Genomic DNA, 25,848 nt, shown 5'->3' on the forward strand with positions numbered 1-25,848 from the left:
TCAATTGACAACAAGAATTACTATTAACTGATGGTTGATAACTTGAATTATTAAAATCTAGTTATTATTATTATTATTGTTATTATTATTATTATTATATTTTTTTTAACGATCAACAAAATCATTTTATTAAATCATCTATCAAGACGCTAGAAATGCCACATATCAAAAGTATCATTCAATAGTTTTAGCGATAGAGAAACAATTAATTTATATGGATACTGCACTTATGAAATCAAATTACAAACGTGTGTTTATTTTTGTTTTGGATAGTGAGAGGAAAATGAATGGCTAGTTTTATATGTTTAGCCCACTAAAAATTATGAAACTTCCTTGTTGTCCAAGTCATTGGCTCGACTTGTTCACCAAGTAATTTATTTCCATGTAAAATAAGTCACGCGCTCAACTTGATAAACAAGACACGAATCCATCATAGGCTCAATGGGTTAGCCCACCCCGCCTCATTGACTCGAGGACGAGAATTAAGTCCAACATTATCCTTGTGATATATGGAGAGAAAATGCGACATAGAAGTACAGAGAGGTTAACGACAAATTAGATTAGGCATGGATTGATGTGGAAGGATACTTTATAGCACGGAGTGGAAGAGGTAATGCACACTATTTTGGCTCGATCAGATGCATTGGAACTTTAGAGTGATCTAGTTGGTGTATATTTGACTTTTCCTGGTCTTAGTTGCTTTGCATTGTTAGTTATACCTATGATTGCTAGAGCCTCGTTTTAATAATATCGCCATTTGAAAACAAAAAACTGAAAGACATGAAAACTAGTTATGTTCTATTAATCACTCATGTAGTTTACACAAAACAATAATGTGTAAACACTGAATGGTATTTGTATTGACGAGATATTATCTCTTACACTTTTTAGTTACAGTTAAGTTTATTGAATCCATAAATTTAGCTTTCATGGTTTACGTACCTATCTAGTGGGTCCACCACTAAAGCCCCGTGGACCTTAAAAGTAGTCATTGACTCAAATAATTGAGCCATATTATTATTTTCCACCAAAGATAATAGTTTCCAAACAATGGTTCATGTAATTTCCTTATCTCTAAGGTTCTTTCTCATAACACACACCTCACAAATACACTATACTCAAATGGGTGCTGCTATCATATCATCAACCACCAATACGACTACCTACAATTGCTTCCTGTGTACATTTGTTTTATGTTTCTTTATTCTTTGTTGTTCGTCTAAAGACAATATAACAACAAGAGAAACCATCAATGGAACTGATTATTTAGAATCACCTGGCAGAATTTTTCACATGGGATTCTTTCCACTTGTAACGGAGTCTCAACGACAATATGTTGGGATTTGGTATGTCATGGATCCAAAGACCGTGGTATGGGTTGCTAATCGTGATAAACCACTATTGGATCCCTCTGGAGTTCTTACAATTACAGATGACGGTAACTTCCAGGTGCTGAACAAAGACCAAAATGTTTACTTCAACACAGCAATAGGTAAGACTTAGTTTAAATCAATCATTTTGCGCTAACAATCCCAGTGAATGCAAAAGTATTAGGAGCCAAAAAAAAACATTGATATTTTAATCAATTTCAAATTGGTGTCAGGTCATGATTTAGTATTTTTTTAACAGTGTTTTGGTTATTAAACATATTGTTTCTAAAGATTTTGCTAATATATAAGGAAATTTAACTAAGAAAGTTAGATGCATGCGCAATCTACTATTTTACAAATAACTTTTCCATCCCGAACCATTAGTCTAATAATATTTTACTGTCTATAATATTTTAAGTCACTTGAATCCTTGGATCACTGCCGCACCGGAGCCGTGGAGTCTGCCAATGTTGCGATAGTGTCAATGTTGCTAAAGTGTCAATGCTTTATAATTTTTCTTAATAATTAACCAATTAGGTTTAAATGGGTATGGGCTTATGTTTATATAATAAAAGTTATAGGCTTAAAAAGTTGTTTTTTATTGAATTGTGGGTTAAGGTTCGTTGTCAAAGTTTCTAGGTGTTCGTTGTAAAGGAAATTTTTTTTTTTTGGGGGGGGGGGGGGTTTTCGATGTCGAAATACATAAATATATAACAATAAATACTTTTTAACTGGCTAGCTACGCCCCTGCTGCTCAACTGCTTAGTGTAATCGAAACCAATGTAACAAAGTTCAGTGTCGTTTCCATAAAAAATAAAACTTTGTGTTTGTCTCTGAGTTGTGGACTGAACGACGACTTAAATAACCAGGGCATTGCTCTCCTCATTTGAGTGGCCCTGCCTTTAATTTAAAAATACATAAAATAGTAAAGTGTTGTTTTCGTCCGTTTATGAAGTTTGTTCCAAATCAGTATTTAAGTACAATAGACAATAGTTATATATCATCCTTTTAATTAATGTGATTTCATTTCATTCTAATTGAAACCGTTATCACTAATACCATCACACTTGTTTGTTAATTTGTTAAAAAGTAACACTTATACCCTTACTATTATAACAACTAGGTTAAGAAACCGTGTGTTAACTTATTTGAATAATAATAATAATAATAATAAAAATAATAATAATAAATTAGATAATATTATTAAAGTATTACCTAAATAAGATAGCTGCACCAAGAGCTTTGTCACAAAGTTCTTCAAAAGGGAAATACGCACATCCGTTAGCACCCCAACAATTTCACATCATAAGTAAAACAGAGTCACTAAAAATAATACACATTTCATATAACCTCATAATAAGAAATCTGACTCATTCTTTACAAAGTAAAACCTACTTCAGCATAAACATAAAGTAAAAAAATAATGGACTTAACTTAAAGTATATGTTTTTTTTAAGATAATATTTATAAAAGAAGAGTGAAAAAGTTTGCATTTTTGTTGTGTGGAAGTTCTTCTCTGATAATATATTAAAGAACCAATTTCATGTGCTACACATCTTTCCTACATCCATTAAACATATATATGACACTTAAAACAGAAAAATTGGTGAAATTAATTTTTTTCTAAAAATAGTTAGCTGCCAAAGAAATGGGTCAAATTATTGAGATTACTTTTAAAAAGGCGATAAATGGTAGAAAAAGGTCCATTTGCAATCCGCCTTCATAAGAGTGTCGGGTGCACGGTTTGATGTAGCAGCAAGTATCTGTACTTCCATCTCAAACACAAAAATAAACCGTTCAATAAACAATAATGTCATTCAACCCTAGTAAATGTTTAAAATTGAACTTAAAAGAATAAGGAAGAAAATGTATAAATTGTTAGTATCTTACAACACCATTGCTAAAAAGATAGCCAAATAACCGGTTTAGTATCCAGACATCGGCTACATCATTAACCTACTAATAACGTAAGTGCAAAGATAATCAACCACTCGTAAATAAAGATAAAGAAAATGAAACCATGGCCACAAAGTTTCGTATGATTTGTAAAATTCCATAATCCCATAAACTCGTCTAAGCATAATAATATGGATTCATACAGTTCTGATAAAAGATTAGATGTAACAATATACTCTAGTGTTTCCGGTCTTGATACCTAGTTGTATCCCTTGATAGTCTATACCTAATGTAGTGCTAGCTTCTCATCCAATCTATCAACAGGATCATTGGACCAACATACTACACGCCAGGGCCGTCTCCGAGAATGCCTTAGAACTTTTGGGCCCGGGGCTAATAAAAAAGTATGCGCCCCTTAAATATAAACTCAATAATTCATATATAATTAAATGATTGTGACAACGTTAAACAAAATAAAAGTATTATAAATGATTTAGTTTAACTACTTAAAAGAATCGTGAACCTTGTAGCATTTTTGGAAGCAACGCTCTCGATCAACTCCTTGTAGTTCATACTCTCTAATATATCGTTCTTAATAGCATTAACGATTTAAATGTTTAAATGGTTAATAGCAATGGTAAAATTATGATCTAGATGGGCTAACACTTCAAGTCAGTCACATAATAAAAATACGATACAATAAACAATAAAAACAAATCGCAAATAAAAAACAATAAATAAATATGTTAGATAATTTAATACGCTTGTGTACTTGGGGCTAAAAAGGGGCTTAGTTTGTTTTTTTGGCCTTTAGCGTGCGCTATGTTAAAAGAAAAAAAAAACAGTTCACAAAAATGGCTGGGGAAGACTCGAACCTGCATTGAAAGCTCTTGAAACAAGCGTTGAAAGCCTCTTCCACTCCACAATTTACGTTTAGTTGATATCTTTTAATAAAACAGTATTATACATAATATATGATTGTTAATTGTTACTAAACAACTAGTTACTAGGCCCCAAGAGAGAGTGGGCCTGGGGCTGTAGCCCACCTCGTCTCTCCCTTGGGCCGGGCCTGTTGCACACAAAAATAAGCTTGTCAACAGTACCACCTCAAAGTAAGAGAAAGAAAGGGCAGTGCCAGTAATGGCCAGATGATCATAATACACTATAATTTTATAAATTTGAGCTAGGTGCTCCAAGAAGTCATCAAAATCCTGGTCTTTTGAATGTTCTCCGGCCTTTGATCATAATGGTTTATTTAACAAAACATAATTAAATTATAATAGTTGAAACGAAGTAACAAGTCGCTTCTTTACCATCTTAAATCCTAAACAAAGAATGCCTTGATATCTTTTGCCACAAAGCCACTATAAACAACAAATAGAAATGCAAAGTAAAGAGTTTTTCATGTTTAGCTAAAGAAGAAATTGCCAATTACAACAAAGGTTCAGAAGTGGCATTTAAGACCCGATGATTTCAATGTCTATCATCGGTTAGCTGGATTAGATAAACCGTGTATTTAATTATTTTCATCCCTAAATGATTTCAAATATACAAACATCAGCTTTGATATTGAAAAGAGCAGATATTGAGCAAGTCCCAGTCAACATTCAAGCATAAATCCAAAACTTAAACAAATAGGTAAAGGTTGAATGAAGCAAGCCTAGATATCAATAATTTATTTTTTTAATTGGGCCCCTAATGACAAAGCAAAGTTTGTTTTTTTTTTTTTTTTTCAAAATAGGTGAAGAAGAAAAACTATTTATCAAAATGGGTGATTTGAAACTTACTTACTAAAATAGGCTTTTTTTTTAAAAAAAACTCAATCTCTCACTCCTATTCTTATTAAATAAAAAAAAGGTTCTATATTTAAAAAATTATATTATTTGAAAAACGCTAAGAAAAAAGTTTCAAGTATAATATAATAAAAATATTTAGTTAGATCATAATATTTAATCAAACATAGTTTAAATGTTTAATAACTCTCTTACATACGTACTGTAACTTTTTTAAATACATTTTATTTTTTTTTTAAATATTTTTATAAACATCTATGTTTTTAATTTATATATACATTTTATATGTAACTTGGAGTTTTTTTCTTGGGTTGTTCAACAAACTTTAAAAAGCACGAATAGAAATATAATTCTACAGATAAAAGATTGAAGATCAACAATTGGAGAACAATTGGAGAGATTAATACATAGTTAAAAAAATGCATCGCATATATATACATAATATAGTGAAAAAAAATATGATAATTAAAAATTCCCTTTATAATATTCAGTATTTTCAAAATAACTCTTTTTTCTTAACGACATTTTTAAAATAACTAGCAAAATATAGCCGGTGGGAAATTTGGTAATTGATTAAGATCTTTATGAATACCGGTATTGTTGTTTGGCCAGAATCGGTTCGGTTCGTACCTTACCGACACAACAACTAGGGGTGCAAATGAGCCGAGCTGCTCGCGAGCTACTCGAAATCGGCTCGTTAAAAGCTCGTTCGAGCCGAGCTTTATCGAGCCCGAGCCCGAGCTTGAGCTTAAGCCTAAAAATAAGCTCGTTTAATAAACGAGCCCGAGCCCGAGCTTTACTTATCGAGCTCGAGCCGGCTCGCGAGCCTAATTGTGCCTGCCATTTATATAATTTTTTTAAAATATATATTTTAATAATTATTAATTAAAAAATATAATGTTATGAAAAAATAAATAAAAATAACAAAATAATATATATTCTTTTATACATAAACTATAATAGAAAAAAATATATAAAATAATTATAATTATATAAAAAAATAATTGATAAATAGTAAACGAGCCGAGCTCGAACTTCAAAATCCATTCACGAGCTGAGCTCGAGTTTTGAAAATAGAGCTCGAAACGAGCCGAGCTCGAGCTCTGTGTAAGTTAAACGAGCCGAGCTCGGCTTAGTCGAGCTCGGGCTCAGCTCGGCTCGTTTGCACCCCTAACAACAACACCCATATAGTTTACTATCTATAAAAACAATTTTTTCACAATCAATTCAGTTTGCTATGATTATATAAAATTCATCTTCACAAAAATAATAACAAAAATGATGTTTTGAAATAATAATAAAGTCCGTATTCAGATTTTTAATAAACATGATCAGGTATTGTATTAATAACGTGTTTTGTTTTACACAAAATAATATAAAGAAATTAAGAGACTAAATAAAAAAGAATACAATAACAATGACCTAGTTTACATAGACGTGAGTTAAAAATATTTAAAATAATAACTTTTGATTAAAAAAAATATGTAACAGTACAATAAAATATTAAAAGTTTATTTTAAGCTATCTTTTAACTTTTCTTAATTATAAAACTTTGTTTATTCATTGACTCAATAAGACTAGGAGTGAGAAGCTAGAGTCTTTAAAAAAAAAAAAAAACTATTTTGATAAATAATTTTTAAATCACCTATTTAAGTAAATATTTTTTCTTTTCACCCTAGTTTGATAAACAACTCTGACAAAGCATGTCACAGTCGAAACCAAACCACATTCAAAATCAAATACAACCCATTTCACAGACCATAATATATCTTCTTTATAATTCAAATCCATAATAATTTCAAGACAAAAATCTTTACTTTAAAGCTAATTAAACGGAACAATAAACAATTGAGTGAATCGAAACATGCTAATTTCTCAAACGCTACTTAAAACCTGATCGCACTCATCTGTGTGTGCTATGAGAATTAGGGTTCGTTTTCAAATCGAATAATTAGGAAACACAAAACTGCAGATGAATAACATACTAATCAAAAAGAATTATTAATCACCAGTTGTGTTTTCATCAATTGCAATGAATAGAATATAGGCTTCCGATATTATGGACCTTGGAGAAGAAAAACCCGTAGCCTCTAGAATAGGAGAGGAATCGTGATTGTTTATTTTTATTTTTGTGAATAAACCCTAAAATAATTAGATGGGCGGGAAAACAATGAATATTAAAGGGACCTATGTCCCATATCAGATTCCTTTATTATAGAGGTTAGATTAAATAAATAAATAAATTTACAACTATTAAAGAAATATTAAAATATTAAATAACCGGCCCTAATACTATTTTAAATATATATAAACGAAATCTCCCTAAATTCTCTCAAGCCATCAGATTGCTTTATTTTTAAATGAAGGTTTCTCATGTATTAGATCCGAATTCATGGGTATGAGTCTCACCAAACCCAAATAGACCTTAAACGGGTTATAAGATCACATTATATTAAAAATTTAATCAAATATTTGATACGAAAAATCTTATAAAATAGGGATTAACTAAAAGTTAATATCCATTTTTTTAAAAAAATATGTTATTTATAATTAAGAAACAATTTTATAGTAAAAAAAATAAGTGGGTCATAGGTCTCACTAAGCCTATATAACATTTCATTTATTTGTGAAACTCTTTTATCATTAAATCCTAAGTGTATTATTAACTTTCTTACAATAAATAAAAATAAAATCCAAAAAAAAAATATATAAATATTATAAACGAATAATGTAAAACAACATATGATGATTCAAATAAATTACAATACATGTTGGGTGCAAAAAAGAAAGAAAATGAAAGAAAAACTATAAAACTAAGAATCTTAATCTTATATATATATATATATATATATATATATATAGGATCATGATCATGAGAGAACTTTTTTGAAATTGAGAACCATGAGAACCATTTTGGATCACAAAAAACTCAAAAATAAAAAAAAATATCATAAAATAAAAAAAAACACAAAAATGAAAAAAGTAAAAAAACCAAAATTCTTATTTTAACATGCCGGTTTCATAAAAAAAACTCGGTTTAGCCAAATTATATACACATATGTATAATATATACATATATGTACATTTACATGATTTTTTTATACACATGTGTATAATTTAAGAAAAATGACATTGTACATATGTGTATATTACGTAACTAAAGATTAAATAAAATTATACATATGTGTATAATACGACGTTTTTTTTATTTATTTTTATTTTTTATTTTTTTAATGAAACCGGAATGAAATATAAGAATTTTGGTTTTTTTACTTTTCTAAAATTTTTGTTATTTTTGTTTTATGATTTTTTTAAATATTCTTTTCAAAGGTGTTTTTAGTGGTCCAAAATTGTTCTCAAAGTTCCCAATTTGCAAAGGGTTCTCTTAGGATCCTTACTATATATATATATATATATATATATATATATATATATATATATATGGGAGCGATATTTTGATATCTTGATGAGTTGTAAGAACTTTAAAAACTCAATTTTGAACTACACATTTAATTAAATGATATGAAATATGTGGTTGAGATTAAATTTAATTAAAAAATGAATTAGGAGAGATAATAAGTATTTTTAATAATTACACAAGTTTAAATGTTAGTTACACATGTATAATAAGTCGATTTAGTGTGTAAAAAAATACTGTAATTTTTTGTACATTACTTACACTCACGTATTATACATGTGTAAAAAAATTCACAAAAAGAAATTGTTACGTTGAGTTCTTTCGAGTTCTTAAAACTCAAAGCGGTTCTCAAAAGAAATCAATCATATATATATATATATATATAAACGAAATCCTTAAAAGCTTTCTGGTTGCTTCTTACATTCTCTCAAGCCACCAGATTGTCTTATTTGTAAATGATGGTTTCTCATGCATTTGATCTGAATTCATGGGTATGGGTCTCACCAAACGCAGATAACCTTAAACGCGTTATAACATCTCATTATATTAAAAAAATAATCTCACATTGATTTGAGAATCTTTTAAAATAGGGATATACTAAAAATTAATATCCAATTTTTTAAAGAAAAATATATTATTTATATTAAGTAACAATTTATAATAAAAAAAATAAGCGGGTCATGAGTCTTACCAAACTCATATCTCATTTATTTGTGAAATCCTTTCATCATCAAACTCTAAGTATATTATTAACTTTCTTACACTAAATAAAATTGAAATCCAAAAAATATAAATATTAGACACGAAAAAAAAGCACAACCCCGTAATACGGGAAATAAAAACTAGTTGTATATAAAATTATATAAAACTAGTATTTACACCCCCGCGTTGCGGTGGAGGTGTAAAACCTTGTATTTACATATCCACTCCACTCGAAAGTATGAAATTACCACCACCATCGCCTTCGTTCGCCATCCCCTCTCCCGCAGTCAGTAATTAACTTTAACCAGTAAGAAAAAGTTACAAAAAGTTGACGTAAAAACGTTGAACCACATACGCTCATTGTATCGTGTTAACACATAAAAATTAAACAGAAACATAAAATATAGAAAAAAATAACTAAGTCAACTTAACATCTACGCATTGTGATGGGGCTGTTAAACGGAAAAATAGACATGACATTTAACCATACGCATGCGTTGCAACGCGTTAACTCGTTAAATTCAAACGTAAACGTTAAACAAAAAATATGTATAAGATGAAAAGTATAGGACACCAAAAATGAAAGTGGAAAATATATTTTGTGACATATTTGTAAACTATGAAAAAGTGTAGGGACTAAAAGTAAAAAAATAAGAGTTATATAAAATTGAATATTACATGATGCAAACTTGAATGCATAATGTATAAGAGACTAATATATATTTCTCCTACTTTTATTATTATATAAATTAAGTTCATGGGTAGATGTAAAAAGAAATCTCAATAACTAGATCATTTTAATCAATGTTTGAAGTCAACCATGACTTTTTATGTTGTTAATTAATGAGTTAAGGATAGTAATGGAATTTTTTTTCTCATTTTTGGCATTTTCTTAACTTTTAGCTTCATTGAATTTAATTTCTCCATATTATTAAGAGACAAAAAATATGAAGAAATAAGACACAACTTTAACCAATAGTATATTTAATATGTTTCCAAACAAAATTTGGTTTTAATATAAAAACCGTCTTAATTTTACAATACTACTCAAACATTAATTTATATAAAATGCAGAAATGAAAAAATATATATTTTCATGATATTGAAAACTATCACATAGGATTATCGGCGCTTTGTTTTAGGTTGATTAAATTTACATTATATAAAAGTTCCTAAATTTATTATGTAATAATAGTATTAATACCAATACAATAATACCAAGTTATAGCATGTGTTCACGGATGAAAAATAGAATAAAAATAAAAGATTATTATATGTAATATGTAAATTCAGTTATTTTATATAATAATTATTGTTTATTATTTTTTAATAAGGTTTTAAGTTTTTAATAGATTTATGCACTATTAATCTTAAGCTACAAATCAAACTTTGGTGTTCGATTTATATTAAAAACATAAAATTCATACCGATATTATTATATTAAATATTGCGTGTGTAAAAATGATATTTTATAGTAAAACGTTGTCACGGATTTAAAAACTAAATTTAAAAAGACTAAAGTTTGGTCGTAAAAGAAAAAAAATAATCAATTATGTTTTAAAATTAAGAAGAGTAATGATGAACAATCTTAAATAGTTAGGCTAGAGAGATATGGAAGACAATGTGATTAGACAAACAGTGTAAGACTACATGCAATATAGGTATTTGTTGTTATTAATACATAAAAACTTGGTGATTGCAAAATAAAAGGGAAAATACATAATATAATAAACTAGAAAAATTCGTATAAAGATAGTTCATTGCAATAACAGATAGCGACATCAAGAAAGAATAAAACATACCTTTCTAAAACGTTGTGTGATTAAACTAACCTACATAGTTTGAGATGGACGGATTGGTGATAAAAATATAAGATAACTGAAGCCTTAAATAGTTGAAAACAAAATGACTTATCTTTTAAATGACTTTATTACAAATTCTAAAGCGTAATTAAATGATTGTATTTTGTAATTTACGGAAATATCGTAACTAGGGATGAGCTTTTTTCCCCCGAATACCGGTACAGTACCGACCGATCGTAAGCGATACTGGTATAAGTATTCCTTTTTCTTAAATTCGGTATAGGTAAAAAATGGTATTGGTAACAACACTTTATCACACCCCAACCGACGACGGATTATTAGTCGGGGCGTGAATAGTGATAATTCATAGCATATGACACTAATTAAAGTTATAATATTTATTCATCACATTAAAACATGTCACAAATTACAAGTAGTTTCAAAGTAATAATGTAGCATAAAGATAACACCATTTATTGTTTTAATAGCCTAGGTCCATAGCGATACTACGTTTTGAACTTCATTGAAAACATAAAACTTGTGTACCTACATCATGCATGTATAAAATACGGTCAACTATATAATAGTTGTGAACAACCATATATATATATATATAATATTGAAAACGTAATTCAACATGTTAAAGGTATATCTAAGCACGTATGATTTAATAACACATATGATTTAATAATATGTGTGATCAAACCTTGTTGACTTGACCACAATCCGAAAGTTATACTAAAATTCGGTTTCAATCGTCCAAATGCCAAAGCCGGTCAAATTTGGATGGCCGTCACCCAGATAGATCTATCATCATTACCGATGGCTTGCTAAGTTAATGATTCACACTTGATTGATTGATTGAATACCCACACAACACAACACATCATCACACATAGCATGAATAAACACATAACACAGATTGAATTGCATGATTGAAAGAATAACAAAATCATGATTTTTTAATACCATACATGATACACCCCAAGGTGTTTAAAATTAAAAAGGGGTAATGATTACTCACTTGGATATGGGAGCGAGAATGACAAATCCTAAAAGAGAGTTGGATGATTGACATGGAAAAGTACAACGGTTTATCCTAATATATTAAATAACACAAGTATGAATATTTGAATGAAAACGGACAAATTTTAGTTTATATGTTCATTAGCGTTTTGGGGACTTCGTTTATGGGTATAGGTATAAATGAGTTGAATATGATAAAATGTAAAAAGTAAGTTATGTCATACAATACTTATACAAAAGTATGGATAAGATATGCATATATATATATATATATATGTATATGTATATATATGTATGTATATATATATAAATGTATGTATGTACGTACATATGAAACTATGTTTTATCGAGATAATTATCCTTATCGATTATAAATATACTTTAAATTGATGATAGTTTAATGAAATGTGAAGAGATTCCTAAGATTTTATAAAAAAATGTTTATGGATTTCTTTTATGAACATAAATATTTATATTAACCAAAAATCATAGTAATATTTATTGTTATATCTTAAAGAACAAATTTAAAATAACAAAACTATGCATACAATTGTTTATGAAAATTCTATGTTGTTTATTATATAAATTTCATAATTATTTATATATTAAAACAAGAATTTAAAGTACTTTAGATGATAGATTGTTGTATGCATGTTAAGATCCAACAAAATTTGATTGTTAATTTTAGAAATCCCCAATTAGCTTTGAATCTAAGATGGAGAACAAGATGAAATCAAGATAATTTAACCACAAAGATGGTAATTCTTCTTCCGAATATAGTAGAGACCTTCCAAGCCTTCTAATCAACTCCAAAATGCTTGATTACAAGTGCAAAGTGTATGTGTTTAAGTGGAATTCCCGTCTAAGCAATGAAACAAGTTCATCTATTTATTGGCTGAGTTGGTAGACTGACACGACCCCATGTCACACTAACACGACCTTGTGTTTCATGTGTAAGGACCACATTTTTGTCTTATCGATGACAGTTGGACACGGGGGGCCTGTTAAGGGAAGCACGGCCCCGTGTTTGGAGGTTTCAGAACCACATTTTTGTCTTATTCAAGAAAGGTGACCACAACGGTGTGGTAAGGAAAAAAATCCCATGGTTTGAGTATCAGAATATTTGAATTTGACAGTTTCTGTCCCCGGACTTGTTAAAACCACAAAATTAGCAAATATACTTGAATAAACTTGATTATAAAACATGATTGAGTTAGTTTGCCAGGAATAAGACCACACAATCTAACATAACATCCATAGATTTATTGATTAAATAAAGATTCTAAATACAATATGGATCAAGTTTCAAATAGAAAAATTTGGCAAATGTCACAGTATCCCCTACTTTTGGAAATTCCGTCCCGAAATTATTAGGAAGAGTCTGTGGGAAAAAGATGTGGATACTTGGATTCCATTTGGTTTTCTTGTTCCCAAGTGAATTCCGCTCCGCGCTTTGATTCCCAACGAACTTTGACTAATGGTATATGACTACACTCGGTTTCTTTGTCCTTTCGATCCATGATCTCGACCATTCTTTCAACAAAGTGCATCGATTCGTTGATGTGTACTTCTTTGAGAAGGATGTGACTCATCAGCCGAACATTTCTTGAGATTTGATGGGTGAAAAGTTGGATGAGTGTTTCAAATCACTTGAGGTAGATCAAGTTTGTATGCCACATTCCCAACTCTTTCAAGGATTTTGAATGGACCAACATAACGAGGTGCAAGTTTCTTTTTCTTTCCAAATCGGACCACTCCCTTCCAAAGAGATACCTTAAGAAGTACAAGATCGCCGACATTGAATTCGAGGGCTTTTCGTTGTTTATCAGCATAGTTCTTTGGATGAATTCTAGCAGCGAATAGATTGTTGCGAATTTGAAAAATTATATCGGTGGTTTCTTGGATTAGTTCGGGACCGGTGATTTGGATTCACCAATCTCATTCCAACAGATCGGAGAGCGAAACTTACGACCGTAAAGTGCCTCAAATGGTGCCATGTTGAAACTAGAATGATAACTGCTGTTATACGAGAATTCGATTAATGGAAGATGAGAATCTCAATTGCCACCGAAATCTATGACACACGACCTAAGCATATCCTCAAGTTTTGTATGGTTCGTTCGGACGGACCATCTTTTTGAGGATGATTGAAGTGGATCCCCAAAGTGAAAAGTGAATCGGGCATCACGATTGGAGATGATACACATATAAACACCATGTCAACACACAATTTCCTTTACATAGATTTGAACCCACTGTTCTACAAAATAATTCACACGAATAAGTAGAAAATGAGCCCTGGTCAATCAATCAACGACTTCCTAAATGCTATCGTGTTTGCTCGCGGTGGTTGGAAGCTTGGTGATAAAATCCATGGCTATGTTTTCCCATTTCAAAATAGGATATTTTAGTTGTTCAAGCATACCGGTTTCAATCCCATCTGTTGTACATATTATGTAGTCTCTAACCCAAAATTAACCAATTAAACAAATAAACAAAGATGGTAATCTTGTATGCGATTGTAGATGATGAAATTGCAATATGGATTATTCTCTGAATCGTGTAATCACTATCAGATAAACCTATTTGTGCACCAATGATTTATCGGATAAGATAGAGACTTTCTGCACATGGAATTGAATTTGTTATTGTTCTATTAAGAATCAAAGAGAGAACCAAGTAACCGCTGTTTTCTCATGTCGTTGATCAATCGAGAACACACAAAAATAGGGAAAAAAAACTCCTTAGCCAACATAATAACCATCGGCCTCCATATAAACTGATTCATAATTTTGTTTCTATTAAAATAATATGGCCTAAATTAGTTAAACCCAATTAACATAACACTTAAGCCCAAGTGTTAAAATAATAAATCCAATGTTACTATAAATCCCAAATAACATTTAAAATTAAATAGAGCCCACACTCCTGCATCACCTAACTCGTTTAATCTCTAACGTTATTTCCTCGATCGACAAGTTAATATAATAACACTAAAACAACCAACATTCCTCCCCCATTTTAGTGATATCCACGATTAACTTAACAATCCTCACAGAAACACAGACAATATGCAAAAATGAAGATGTCATATGGATTGAATTTTCATCTTAGTATTTACGCGTTATCCATTTTTAATAGTTGTAGGTAAATACGCATGTGTTTCCAAATCCAAATTCCAATTGACATGATATTTTAGTAACATGTGTCCCAAATCCTTCAAAGAATATATCAAAGCTCAAGTCCAAAGCTTCATGAAGCTGCTAAACTTCATATTCTTATAGATAGTTCATTATTCTCGCAACCGTACTGCAAGTTATCAATGACTATTAAGAATCTAAACTTCAACCTACCAGTCCGAACACATACCTTGGGATGATTATATTAATGTGTTCCAATATTGTTATGACAAGCTTGCCACATTGAATTTAACATTTAACGTTGTATTATATGGGAATTGGATGTCTTGACATAAGATATTAAAATATGGACTTTAAACCCATCCCCATGACTGATTTGTTCACGAGATCTTTTCCTAACCTTTTAGTTAGATCATTAGCCAAATTATACTCATATATTACAAACTCAACAAATATCACACTTTGCATGATAAGCTCATGAATCATGCTACGTATAATATATAACTGTCTAGACTTTCCATTTTACATTTGACTAGAACCCATAGTCAGTAATATCCCACTTTATGAATTTTGGTGATATCGGTTTGACCACAATAAAATTTCATAAATCCAGTTTTTTAGCCTTTCAACCACTTTTATCAGTTGTTGCAAATGCTAGAAACTCGCATTCCATCGTCAAGTGATGCAAATTCATTCCCTAATTATTCTCCCCCGTTTAGAAAGAATACACATCCATAAAACATACAACACATAATCTAAAACAAATGTTTTCTAGAAGTCAATACAAGTCAAACATTTACATTTCACATCCTAAGTATAGATCCCTCTTCATCTGATTTCAATTCTTCAAACCATCTCAGATCCTGGCATAAACAGTTAAAACTTAAAAATGTCTTTAAAGATCAAAAATCACAAAGCATATAACTTCAAATCTTCATATGCCAATTTCTTTATTCTTCAACCATGTGTGCTCCTCAAGCCAGCTGTCTCATTATATTTGCCTGCGTGCATACTAAAAGTCAGCTACACTGAGTGAGTTCTAGTTAATCAGGAAACATACATTACATTCACATACTTACATATATATAGGTATCCGAAGATACATATTACATACTTAACCTGTTTACCTTTCTTACACACACACACACACACATACATACATACATACATTCTTTTAACCTACGCATTACATACATAACTATCTATACGTTTTAAAAGAGCATTTCGCCCTATAACCTTTGCAAGTATTATTGGGGTCTGCAACCCCTTTATCCTTCGCATATATTATTAGAGTCTACAACCCTGGAATCTTCGCAGATATTATAAAGGTCTGCAACCCTTTAACCTTGGCAGATATTATTAGGGTCTACAACCCGTCATACTTTCCCATACCACCATACGACCATAAATTCATTCAATTATATAAATACATACTTACACATGTATTTTCTATGTCGTTCACATACATTTAACATACATAAGACATACACTTACCACTTAAGGTAAGTGTATTAACCAACACATAGGAGTATGCACACAACCCTAAAAAAATAACAAAGAAAGGAGCTAGAAACTCACCTGAACTCGGTTCCTTTCAGAGTTACTCGTGATACCCTTCCTTAGTTGTGCACGACTGACTGTGTAATAAGGCACATAAGTTAACTATTACTCTCGTGCTTTTACGTTTCTATTCTAGCCCCGGTCCTTCTTTCTAGGTCTTTATAATTTTTAAACATTACCTTTTATTACTAATTAATCCTTTATTCTTAAATTATATGCCGCATAAGTTCATATTCAGCGTTTATGTACTTATACAACGCATATCCTTCTTTAATCTGAAATTTCACTTATGCCCCGTATATGTTTCTAGCGTATAAGTTTCCAGCGGATAAGTCTTCCAGCGTATAAGTATACATATACGCCGTGTGTTGTATAACATATGCGTCGTAATGTATAACGTATGCGCCGCATATGTTTGTCCAACATTTGCGCCGTATGTGTTACAAACATATACGCCGCATATACATATACGCCAGATTCTTCAAATATGGTTATTTTTAACGCGTTTTTAGGGTTTTTCTGCGTTTCCGCAGCCGTCAGCCGCTGTTGGCCGCCGCGTTTGGCCGGAAATTGTTCATCCTTGACCTAGGTAGCTTCAGTTGATCTATATCCAAGACAAGGTTACCCTTAAGTTAGTTTAATCACCCGATTCATTCTAGATCTTGCTTCAAACGGCTAAAACGACATCCCGAGGCTGCGGTGTCCGGTACTATGGTATTGGGTAAACTGAGATAAATGATATTCTACCTTGGGTTGATCTCGGTTCGGAAAATCGAGCGGTGTAGAGAGCGTTTGACTTAAGTGTGAGTTTTTGAGTGTATAGTCTATGGTGAGGAATGGATGAAGATGAAAGGTTTGTATGGTTTTAAGGGTATTTATACCCTAAGCCTATGGACCTTAGGCTCGTTCTTCTTCCATGCATAATTTATTCTAAGTCCATCTATTTTAAGCCTACAATCATTTATTACTCTATTATTTAATTGAGTTTCATTATTTATTATTATTATATTTAAAATGTTAGATGTTACAAGTCTACCCCCCTTAAAAGAGGTTTAGTTCCCAAAACCTAACTATCACTTAAACAACTGCGGGTAGAAAATTTTAATTTCATCCTTAGCTTCCCAAGTAGCATCTGATCCCTTTACGATGCTTCCAATCACTTTTACTAAAGGGATAACTTTACTGCGAAGCTGTTTCTCCTTTTCGGTCAACTATTTCTAAGGTTGTTCGATATAGTTTAGTTGTTCATAAAATTTGATGTATTCTAATGGCACTAGAGACGTGTCATCGGCTAGGCATTTCCTCAAGTGAGAGACGTGAAAGGTAGAATGAATTATTACCATCTCTTCCGACAAATCTAACTTATAAGCCACTTCTCCTACTCGATCTATAATCTTAAACGACCCAAGACTCAACTTTCCACTATATCTGAAACGAATAATTCCCTTCCAAGGCTAGACCTTGAGCATCACACTATCACCAACGTTAAACTCAATCAGTCGTCGCTGCTTATCAGCATATGCCTTCTGTCGGTCTTGAGTAGCTTTCATTCTTGCCTTGATCTTATCAAACCTTGAAGAGGTTTCTTGCACAAATTCTAATCTTCCAGTCTCTTTCTGACTAATCTCTTCCCAACACATGGGCATTAAACAACGTCTACTGTATAGCATTTCAAATGGCGACATGTCAATACTTGAATGGTAGGTATTGTTGTAGGAGAATCTGCTAAATGCATGTGGTCATCCCAACTTCCTCTAAAGTTTAATACACAAGCATGTAGCATATATTCAAGGGTTTGGATAGTCCTTTCAGACTGCCTGTCTGTTTGAGAATGATACGTCGTACTGATGCTCAGTCTTGTTCCTATGGCTTCATGAAACTTCTTCCAAAATCTAGAATTAAAACGAGTATCCCTACCAGACACGATAGATAATGGCACCTCATTCTTAGCCACAACCTCTTTTATGAACACGTTTGCCAACATTTCTGACGAGATAACTTCTCGTATAGGAAGAAAGTGAGCACATTTTGTCAAACGGCCCACAATCACCCATATGGTATCATGATGTTTAGTTGTATGCGGTAGCTTAGTTATGAAATCCATGGTGATGTGTACCCATTTCCATTCGGGTATATCTAGTGGCTGTATCTTTCCATACGGTTTCTGGTGCTCTGCTTTGACTTATAAGCAAGTTAAGCACTTACGAACGTAATCCACTACTTCCAATAGTCTTTCTTTAGGTCTTGATACATTTTGGTGGATCCTGGATGAATCGAGTATCTCGACTTCTGAGCTTCGTCTAAGATTCGACCTCTAAGTTCTCAATGACGTGGAATCTACATACAGTCAAATATGGTCTTCACACCAAGAGTGTTATCCACCAGCTCGTCTTGCTGTACGAAGATTCTTTCTTTCTTTATTAATCCTTCATCAATAAGCACCTCTGTTTGTGCCCTTATAATCTCTCCAAAGAGATCCGAGTTAATGATTATCTTATAAGACTTCATTGTTGCAATGACTTCTTCATTCTTATGGCTTAGCACGCCAACGACCACATTAGCCTTACCAGGATGGTACTTGATATCATAATCATAATCCTTTATCAAATCTAACCATCTTCTCTGCCTCACGTTCAACTCGTTTTGCTCGAAAAAGTACATTAACCTCTTATGATCCGTACTTAGTACCATACAGATAATGTCTCCAGATCTTGAGGGCATGAACTACTGTTGTTAGCTCAAAGTCATTTGTCGGGTAGGTACTCTCATGTACTTTCAGCTGTCTAGAAGCATTAGAAATCACCTTTCCTCATTGCATTTACACACAACCTAACCCACGATGCGAAGCATCAGTACAAACAACCAAATCCTCATCACCATCGGGTATGGAAATGATTGGAGATTGTGTGAATATTTTCTTTAAATCCTCAAAAGCTTCTTCCTAATACTTACCCAATTGAATACTATAGACTTTCGGGTCATACCGATCAACGGTGCGGTTACCTTGGAGAAGCCTTGAATGAATCTCCTATAATAGCCAGCCAACCCTAGGAAGCTGTGTATATCAGTCGGGTTTTGCGAAGTCTTCCAATTCATTATCGCCTCAATCTTAGATGGGTCCACAGTAATCCCTTCATGATTGATTACATGATCTTGAAACTGTACTTCACGCAATTAGAACGCGCACTTCGAAAACCATATAGTTTCTCCTCCTTCAAAATCTTCAATACTTCTCTTAAATGCTCATAATGGTCGGGCTCGTTCTTAGAATAAATCAATATATCATCAATGAATACGATAACTGATTTGTCTAACATCGGCCGGCATACCCTATTCATCATATCCATAAATTCTGCGGGAGCATTCGTTAGACCCAACGATATCACGAGAACTCGTAGTGTCCGTACCGTGCCCGAAACGTTGTCTTATGGATGTCTGCCTCCTTCACCTTTAGTTGATGATAGCCTGATCTTGTATGCGATTTTATGCGATTGTAGTTGATGAAATTGCAACATGGATTATTCTTCAAATCGTGTAATCACTATTAGATAAACCTATTTGTGGGTTACACACAATGATTTAACGGATACGACAGAGAATTTTTGCACATGGAAATGAATTTGTTATTGTTCTAAGAATAATCATGGAGAGGTGACCGTAATTTTAAAGAATACCTTCTTGTGAGGATCGGGCCATAAGAAACCAATTCAAGTACTTTTTTTTATTATCAGAAATGGTTAAAAAGGTGAGAATGAATGATATAGTGACCTTATCAAACAGTAGTTGTGTTTATTTGAAGTTATAGATTATAGATTATTTGAATTATTCTTTAAAGTGACATGTTTATTAAACAAAGAACTATAAGTAATACATACCTGGTTTTGCTAGGAGGCGCTCATCAGACAGCTTTAAAGTTGTTTGATTCAGGAAATGCCGTTTTGATAGACATTCATTCAGGAAATACAATATGGGAAAGCTTCTCTTATCCAACTAATACTTTTCTTCCTGGTATGAGATTGAACAAGAGGTTAAATTTGACTTCCTGGAAAAATGCCAATGACCCAAGCTCAGGACGCTTTTTTTTCCAAAAGGAAAAGACCAATCAATATGCCATTTTGAATTCAGAAAACACAACATATCATTGGAAAAGTGGAAGCGGGTCAGCGAAGAGTTTTGACCCGGACCCATTGTTCATTGGCGCATACTACTTGCTATCCAACTCCACCAAACGACCATATGAAACAAATTACTGTATTAACTACTCACAAAATAAAACCAACTGCACTAATCTCCAGAATTCTTTCGTCTTCCCAAATTACTCAAGGTTGTTGATGAATGATACAGGATATATACAGTATTATACATGGGAAGAAAAAAATAAACAATGGATTTTGGAATGGCAAGGACCAAAGAATAGTTGTGGTGTTTATGGTGTTTGTGGAAACTATTCATTTTGTACCCATCAAGAAGACATGAGTCACACGTGTGACTGTTTGAACGGGTTTGAGCCTATTTTACAAGAAGAAAATTCACTTGGGTGCAAGCGAACAAATAATTTATTATGTAATGTCAATGATGAGTTCTATAAAAGGAACCGAATAAAAGTTGAAGAACCAACCCCAAAGTTTCTCAATTTTACGAATGAGTCAGATTGCCAAAAAAGGTGTCTTCTACACTGTAATTGCACTGCATATTCTTATGCACCTGCTAAAGAAGATGAATTCAGAAGCGGTCGCCTTGAAGGTTATAACACTTGTTGGATATGGGAATCGAATTTAAATAATCTTCAAGCTGACGGAAAACATGATATTTTCATTCGTGTAAATTTACAAGGTACTTCAATATAGGTGGAAACTCTTTACTTTCTTCCTTAATTCTATTTACTTTTGATCTTTTGTCTGTCATTTATGGTACATAATTTTTGTATTATAGCAAAAGAATCTTCTGGTGATAATTCATCATCTATTAGAACTGAAGCACACGTTTTGATCATCATAATGGCAATCCTTCTGATCTTACTGTTAGGAAGCCTTGGTTACATATACTACAAGAGATCACTCATTCGTGAAATAGGTAAATAGCTAGCGACCGTCTATTACATGCATAAACTAATGCATATATTGATCAGAACTACTAGATCATCAATTTTGGTTGTTCACTATGTTTAGGAACAAATTCGGTGAGTCAAACATACAATAGCGAAAGATGGGCCGTAGAATTACTAGATCTAGATCAGTCAAGGATAGAAGACACAGAAGGCATTGGGGTACCATTCTTTCAATTGGAAAGCATACTAGCTGCAACTGATAACTTCTCTGAAACTAATAAGCTAGGACGAGGAGGTTTTGGAGCAGTCTACAAGGTGATAATCACCAACATATAATAAGTACTAACATACCAAAGCATTATTTTTCTTTCATATATATGAGGTTTGGATCAAATACAAATGAAATTAACATGCTAATTGTGAGAATCAAGTACAGTAATTATATATACAAGTAGAGTAGTTATGTAATTACATCATTGAGTAATTACTCTATGATGTAATTACAAAATTACTCTACTTGATTCTCACAATTAACACGTTAATTTCATTTATACATTAACTTTCCCACATATATATATATATATATATATATATATATATATATATATATATATATATATATATGATTTCTTTTGAGAACCAATTTGAATTTTAAGAACTCGAAAAAACTCAACGTAACAATAATTTTTTGAATTTGTTTTTGCACATATGTAATACGTAAGCGTAAGTAACGTAAAAAAATTACAGCATTTTTTTACACACCATCGACGTATTACAAATGTGTAACTACAGTTTAAACTTGTGTAATCATCAAAAATATTTATTCTCTCCTGATCAATTTTTTAATCAGATTTATTCTTAACCACATATTCCATACTTATTTAATTAAATATGTGGTTCATATTGAGTTCTTAAAGTTCTTATAACTCATCTAGTTTATCAAAATATCTCTTATATACATATATATATATATATGCGAGAGTTTAATGAGGAACTTTGAAAAAGTGAGGAACTAGAGAACCATGTCTTTTGCATATAAAAAAAATATTTTAAAGCTCGATTTTACATATAAGAAAAATTAGTTTTAGCATAAAATTTTAGAGTTTTTCTTATAAATATATTAAAAACATTCCAATAAAAAATTTTAATTTTGTAAAAAATATTTTCTTTTTACCTTTTTAGTTGATATTTAATATTTTTTTTAATGAAAACGGTTTCTACATGTGTTTATATGTAAAAGATTAAAAAGATTATGTAAGAATATGTAATTACGTGTAAAAAATGATTTTTTTACATGTAAAAACATGGTTTCCCACTTTTTTGTGGATTCCTTTTGAACCTACCACTACACACACACAAGATCATGTGAGAATTATTTTGAAACTGAGAATTTTGAAAACTATTTTGACCATATTTTAAAAAATAAAAAATAAAAAAAACATGAAAATAGAAAACCATAAATTTTATTTTTCATCCCGGTTTCATAAAAAAAATTAAAAAATATTGGTTTAGCAAAATTTTACACATATGTATAATACTTATTTTTTTAATTTTATACATGTTATTTTTTATACACATATGTACAATTAAGATAAATGATAATATACATATATGTACATTATATAAATCGAGATTAAATACAAATATGCATATGTGTATAATTAAGGTTTTTTTTGTTTTTTATGACGGGTTGAAAAATAAATTTTTTTGGTTTTTTTTACTTTTTAAAAGTTTTCGTTTTTTCTTTCATTATAAATTTATTTTTAATATTTTTAAGAGGTTTTTTATGTGGCTCAAAATGGGTATCAAAATTCTTAATTTCAAAAGGTTCTCTTATGATCGTCACACATTATATATATATATATATATATATATATATATATATATATATATATATATATATATATATATAGAAAAATGTTCAAATAAAAATAAAGAGTTTCCTAGGAATGGTAAGAACTATTAGATTTTTGACATTTGACATTACATCTTATGGTTAATGAATAATATTATGAAACTATGTCGGTTTTTAGTAATTTTAAATCTCAACCATTGATTAACATGATCCAATGGTTATGATCTATTCCTAGTCTTCTTAGGAAACTACTTCTTTTTAGTATAACCCTCCCCTATATATATATATATATATATGGTAAGATTAATGTAAAAAAACAATAGTTTTATGAGAAACATAAGAATAGATGTACACCTTTAGATCTAGGATCTAGTGATTGAGATTGGTAGTTTCTAAAAGTTGTATAGTTTTCTATTTACATGTTATAGTGTTCTATTTAGGTGGTGTACTTTATTTTAAAGTATTTTCATCCTTCTCACAAAACAATTGTTTTTATTTGAACCTTATATATATATATATATATGTATGTATGTATTTTACAATGTGATTAGGGTAAGTTTCATGGAGGACAAGAAGTGGCTGTAAAGAGATTGTCTAGTGTTTCCGTTCAAGGCTTAGAAGAATTTAGAAATGAGGTGATGTTGATTGCCAAACTTCAGCACCGGAATCTTGTTAGATTGGTAGGATATTGCATGAAGGGCAACGAAAAGATACTTGTATATGAGTATATGCCAAACAGAAGCTTGGATGCATTCATATTTGGTTGGCTTTAAAGATTTATATATACAAATTTAATCACAGTATCTAATGTTTTTTTTCCTAAACTAACAGTGTTATACAATTATCTCTGTTGCAAGATGGAGAACCAAAAATATCATTGGATTGGGCCAAACGGTTTGAGATTATAAGAGGAATTTCTCGTGGACTTCTTTATCTCCACCAAGATTCTCGATTGAGGATTATTCATAGAGATCTAAAAACAAGCAACATTTTATTGGACAAGGAACTAAATCCGAAAATATCGGACTTTGGTTTGGCAAAGATAGTTCAAGGAAGGGAAATTGAAGCAACCACCAATAGAATTGTTGGAACCTAGTAAGTATTCGAACATGGATGCTATCATTAGAAGAAAAACCCATGTGTCAAAAGTTTTTTCTTAAATACGCAGCATGTTGCTAGTTTCTCATTCAATTTACATCTGGTGTTACCATGCTCCACAGTTGTGAAAAAAAATGCACACCTTGAGAACAACGCTTAAACTGCAATATACAGTTATTCTTAAAAATTGGAAAATGATAGAATATTTAATCAATAGACTTTATATCATTAGCAACAAAATAGGCAAGATTAAACATTAAATGTATAAAAAAAATACTATTTTTCCTTTCCAAACATGGAATAAGTTGGTAACCAGAACACTACATGTTTAAATTAATGATTTATTTATGATAATTGTATCCTGATGTTTCTTATTACTTCCTTTATTAGTGGCTACATGGCTCCAGAGTACGCATTAGAAGGTTTTTTTTCAATTAAATCGGATGTGTTTAGCTTTGGAGTAGTTGTTCTAGAGATTATCAGTGGGAAAAAGAACACAGGAGCTCTTCAACCACGACACAATTTAAGCCTTTTAGGTCATGTAAGTAACTTCCTTTTTCTCTTAGCTATTGGCTTGTGAATAAATGTCTAAATTCCTAATATGCAAGAATTACTAGGCCTGGAATTTGTGGAAAGAGGATATACCATTCGATTTAATAGATCAAAGGCTTGTAGAATCTAGCAATTCCGTTGAGGTATTAAAGTGCATAATTGTTGGGTTATTGTGTGTGCAAGAAGATCCAGGAGATCGTCCAACAATGACTAATGTAGTTTTGATGCTTGCGGGTGATATTACAAGCCTTCCAAATCCAAAACAACCAGCTTTTGTAGCTCGTAAAATCTTGTCAAACCCTTCTTCGTCTTCCTACAGACCAGATCAAACTGTAAGTATGACTCTCCCAGAAGGGCGGTAAGAGAAGAAGGATATGCTTATCAAAATTTCAGACAAAGCCAAGTTTTGACGACAATCAAAATGGGTTATATATTAGACTTATAAAGTTCTTATATACAATATGTTTTAACTGTATTGTACATAAATTATAGCCAATGTAATTTATAGTGACATGTTAAATATTTAAGTTACTTGGTTCATAAGCAACCAGTTTAATTAGATACTTGAAATTATAACTTATATAAATAT

General features: G+C 31.2%; 1 protein-coding gene across 1 annotated transcript; it reads left to right on the forward strand.

Annotated features, from left to right (window-relative positions):
- The first annotated feature begins 1,039 nt into the window (after positions 1–1,039).
- Positions 1,040–25,848, forward strand: LOC143545192 (G-type lectin S-receptor-like serine/threonine-protein kinase At4g03230). The gene is made up of 8 exons (XM_077037118.1): positions 1,040–1,492; positions 20,596–21,531; positions 21,622–21,780; positions 21,876–22,069; positions 24,161–24,371; positions 24,467–24,704; positions 25,098–25,248; positions 25,325–25,848. The coding sequence occupies exons 1-8, from the start codon at positions 1,051–1,053 to the stop codon at positions 25,619–25,621; spliced, it is 2,628 nt and encodes an 875-aa protein (XP_076893233.1). The 5' UTR covers positions 1,040–1,050; the 3' UTR covers positions 25,622–25,848.

This window comes from Bidens hawaiensis, unplaced genomic scaffold (assembly GCF_021521415.1).
Source record: "Bidens hawaiensis isolate Kalapana, Puna unplaced genomic scaffold, B.hawaiensis_p1.1 tig00013866_1, whole genome shotgun sequence".
NCBI lineage: Eukaryota > Viridiplantae > Streptophyta > Magnoliopsida > Asterales > Asteraceae > Bidens > Bidens hawaiensis.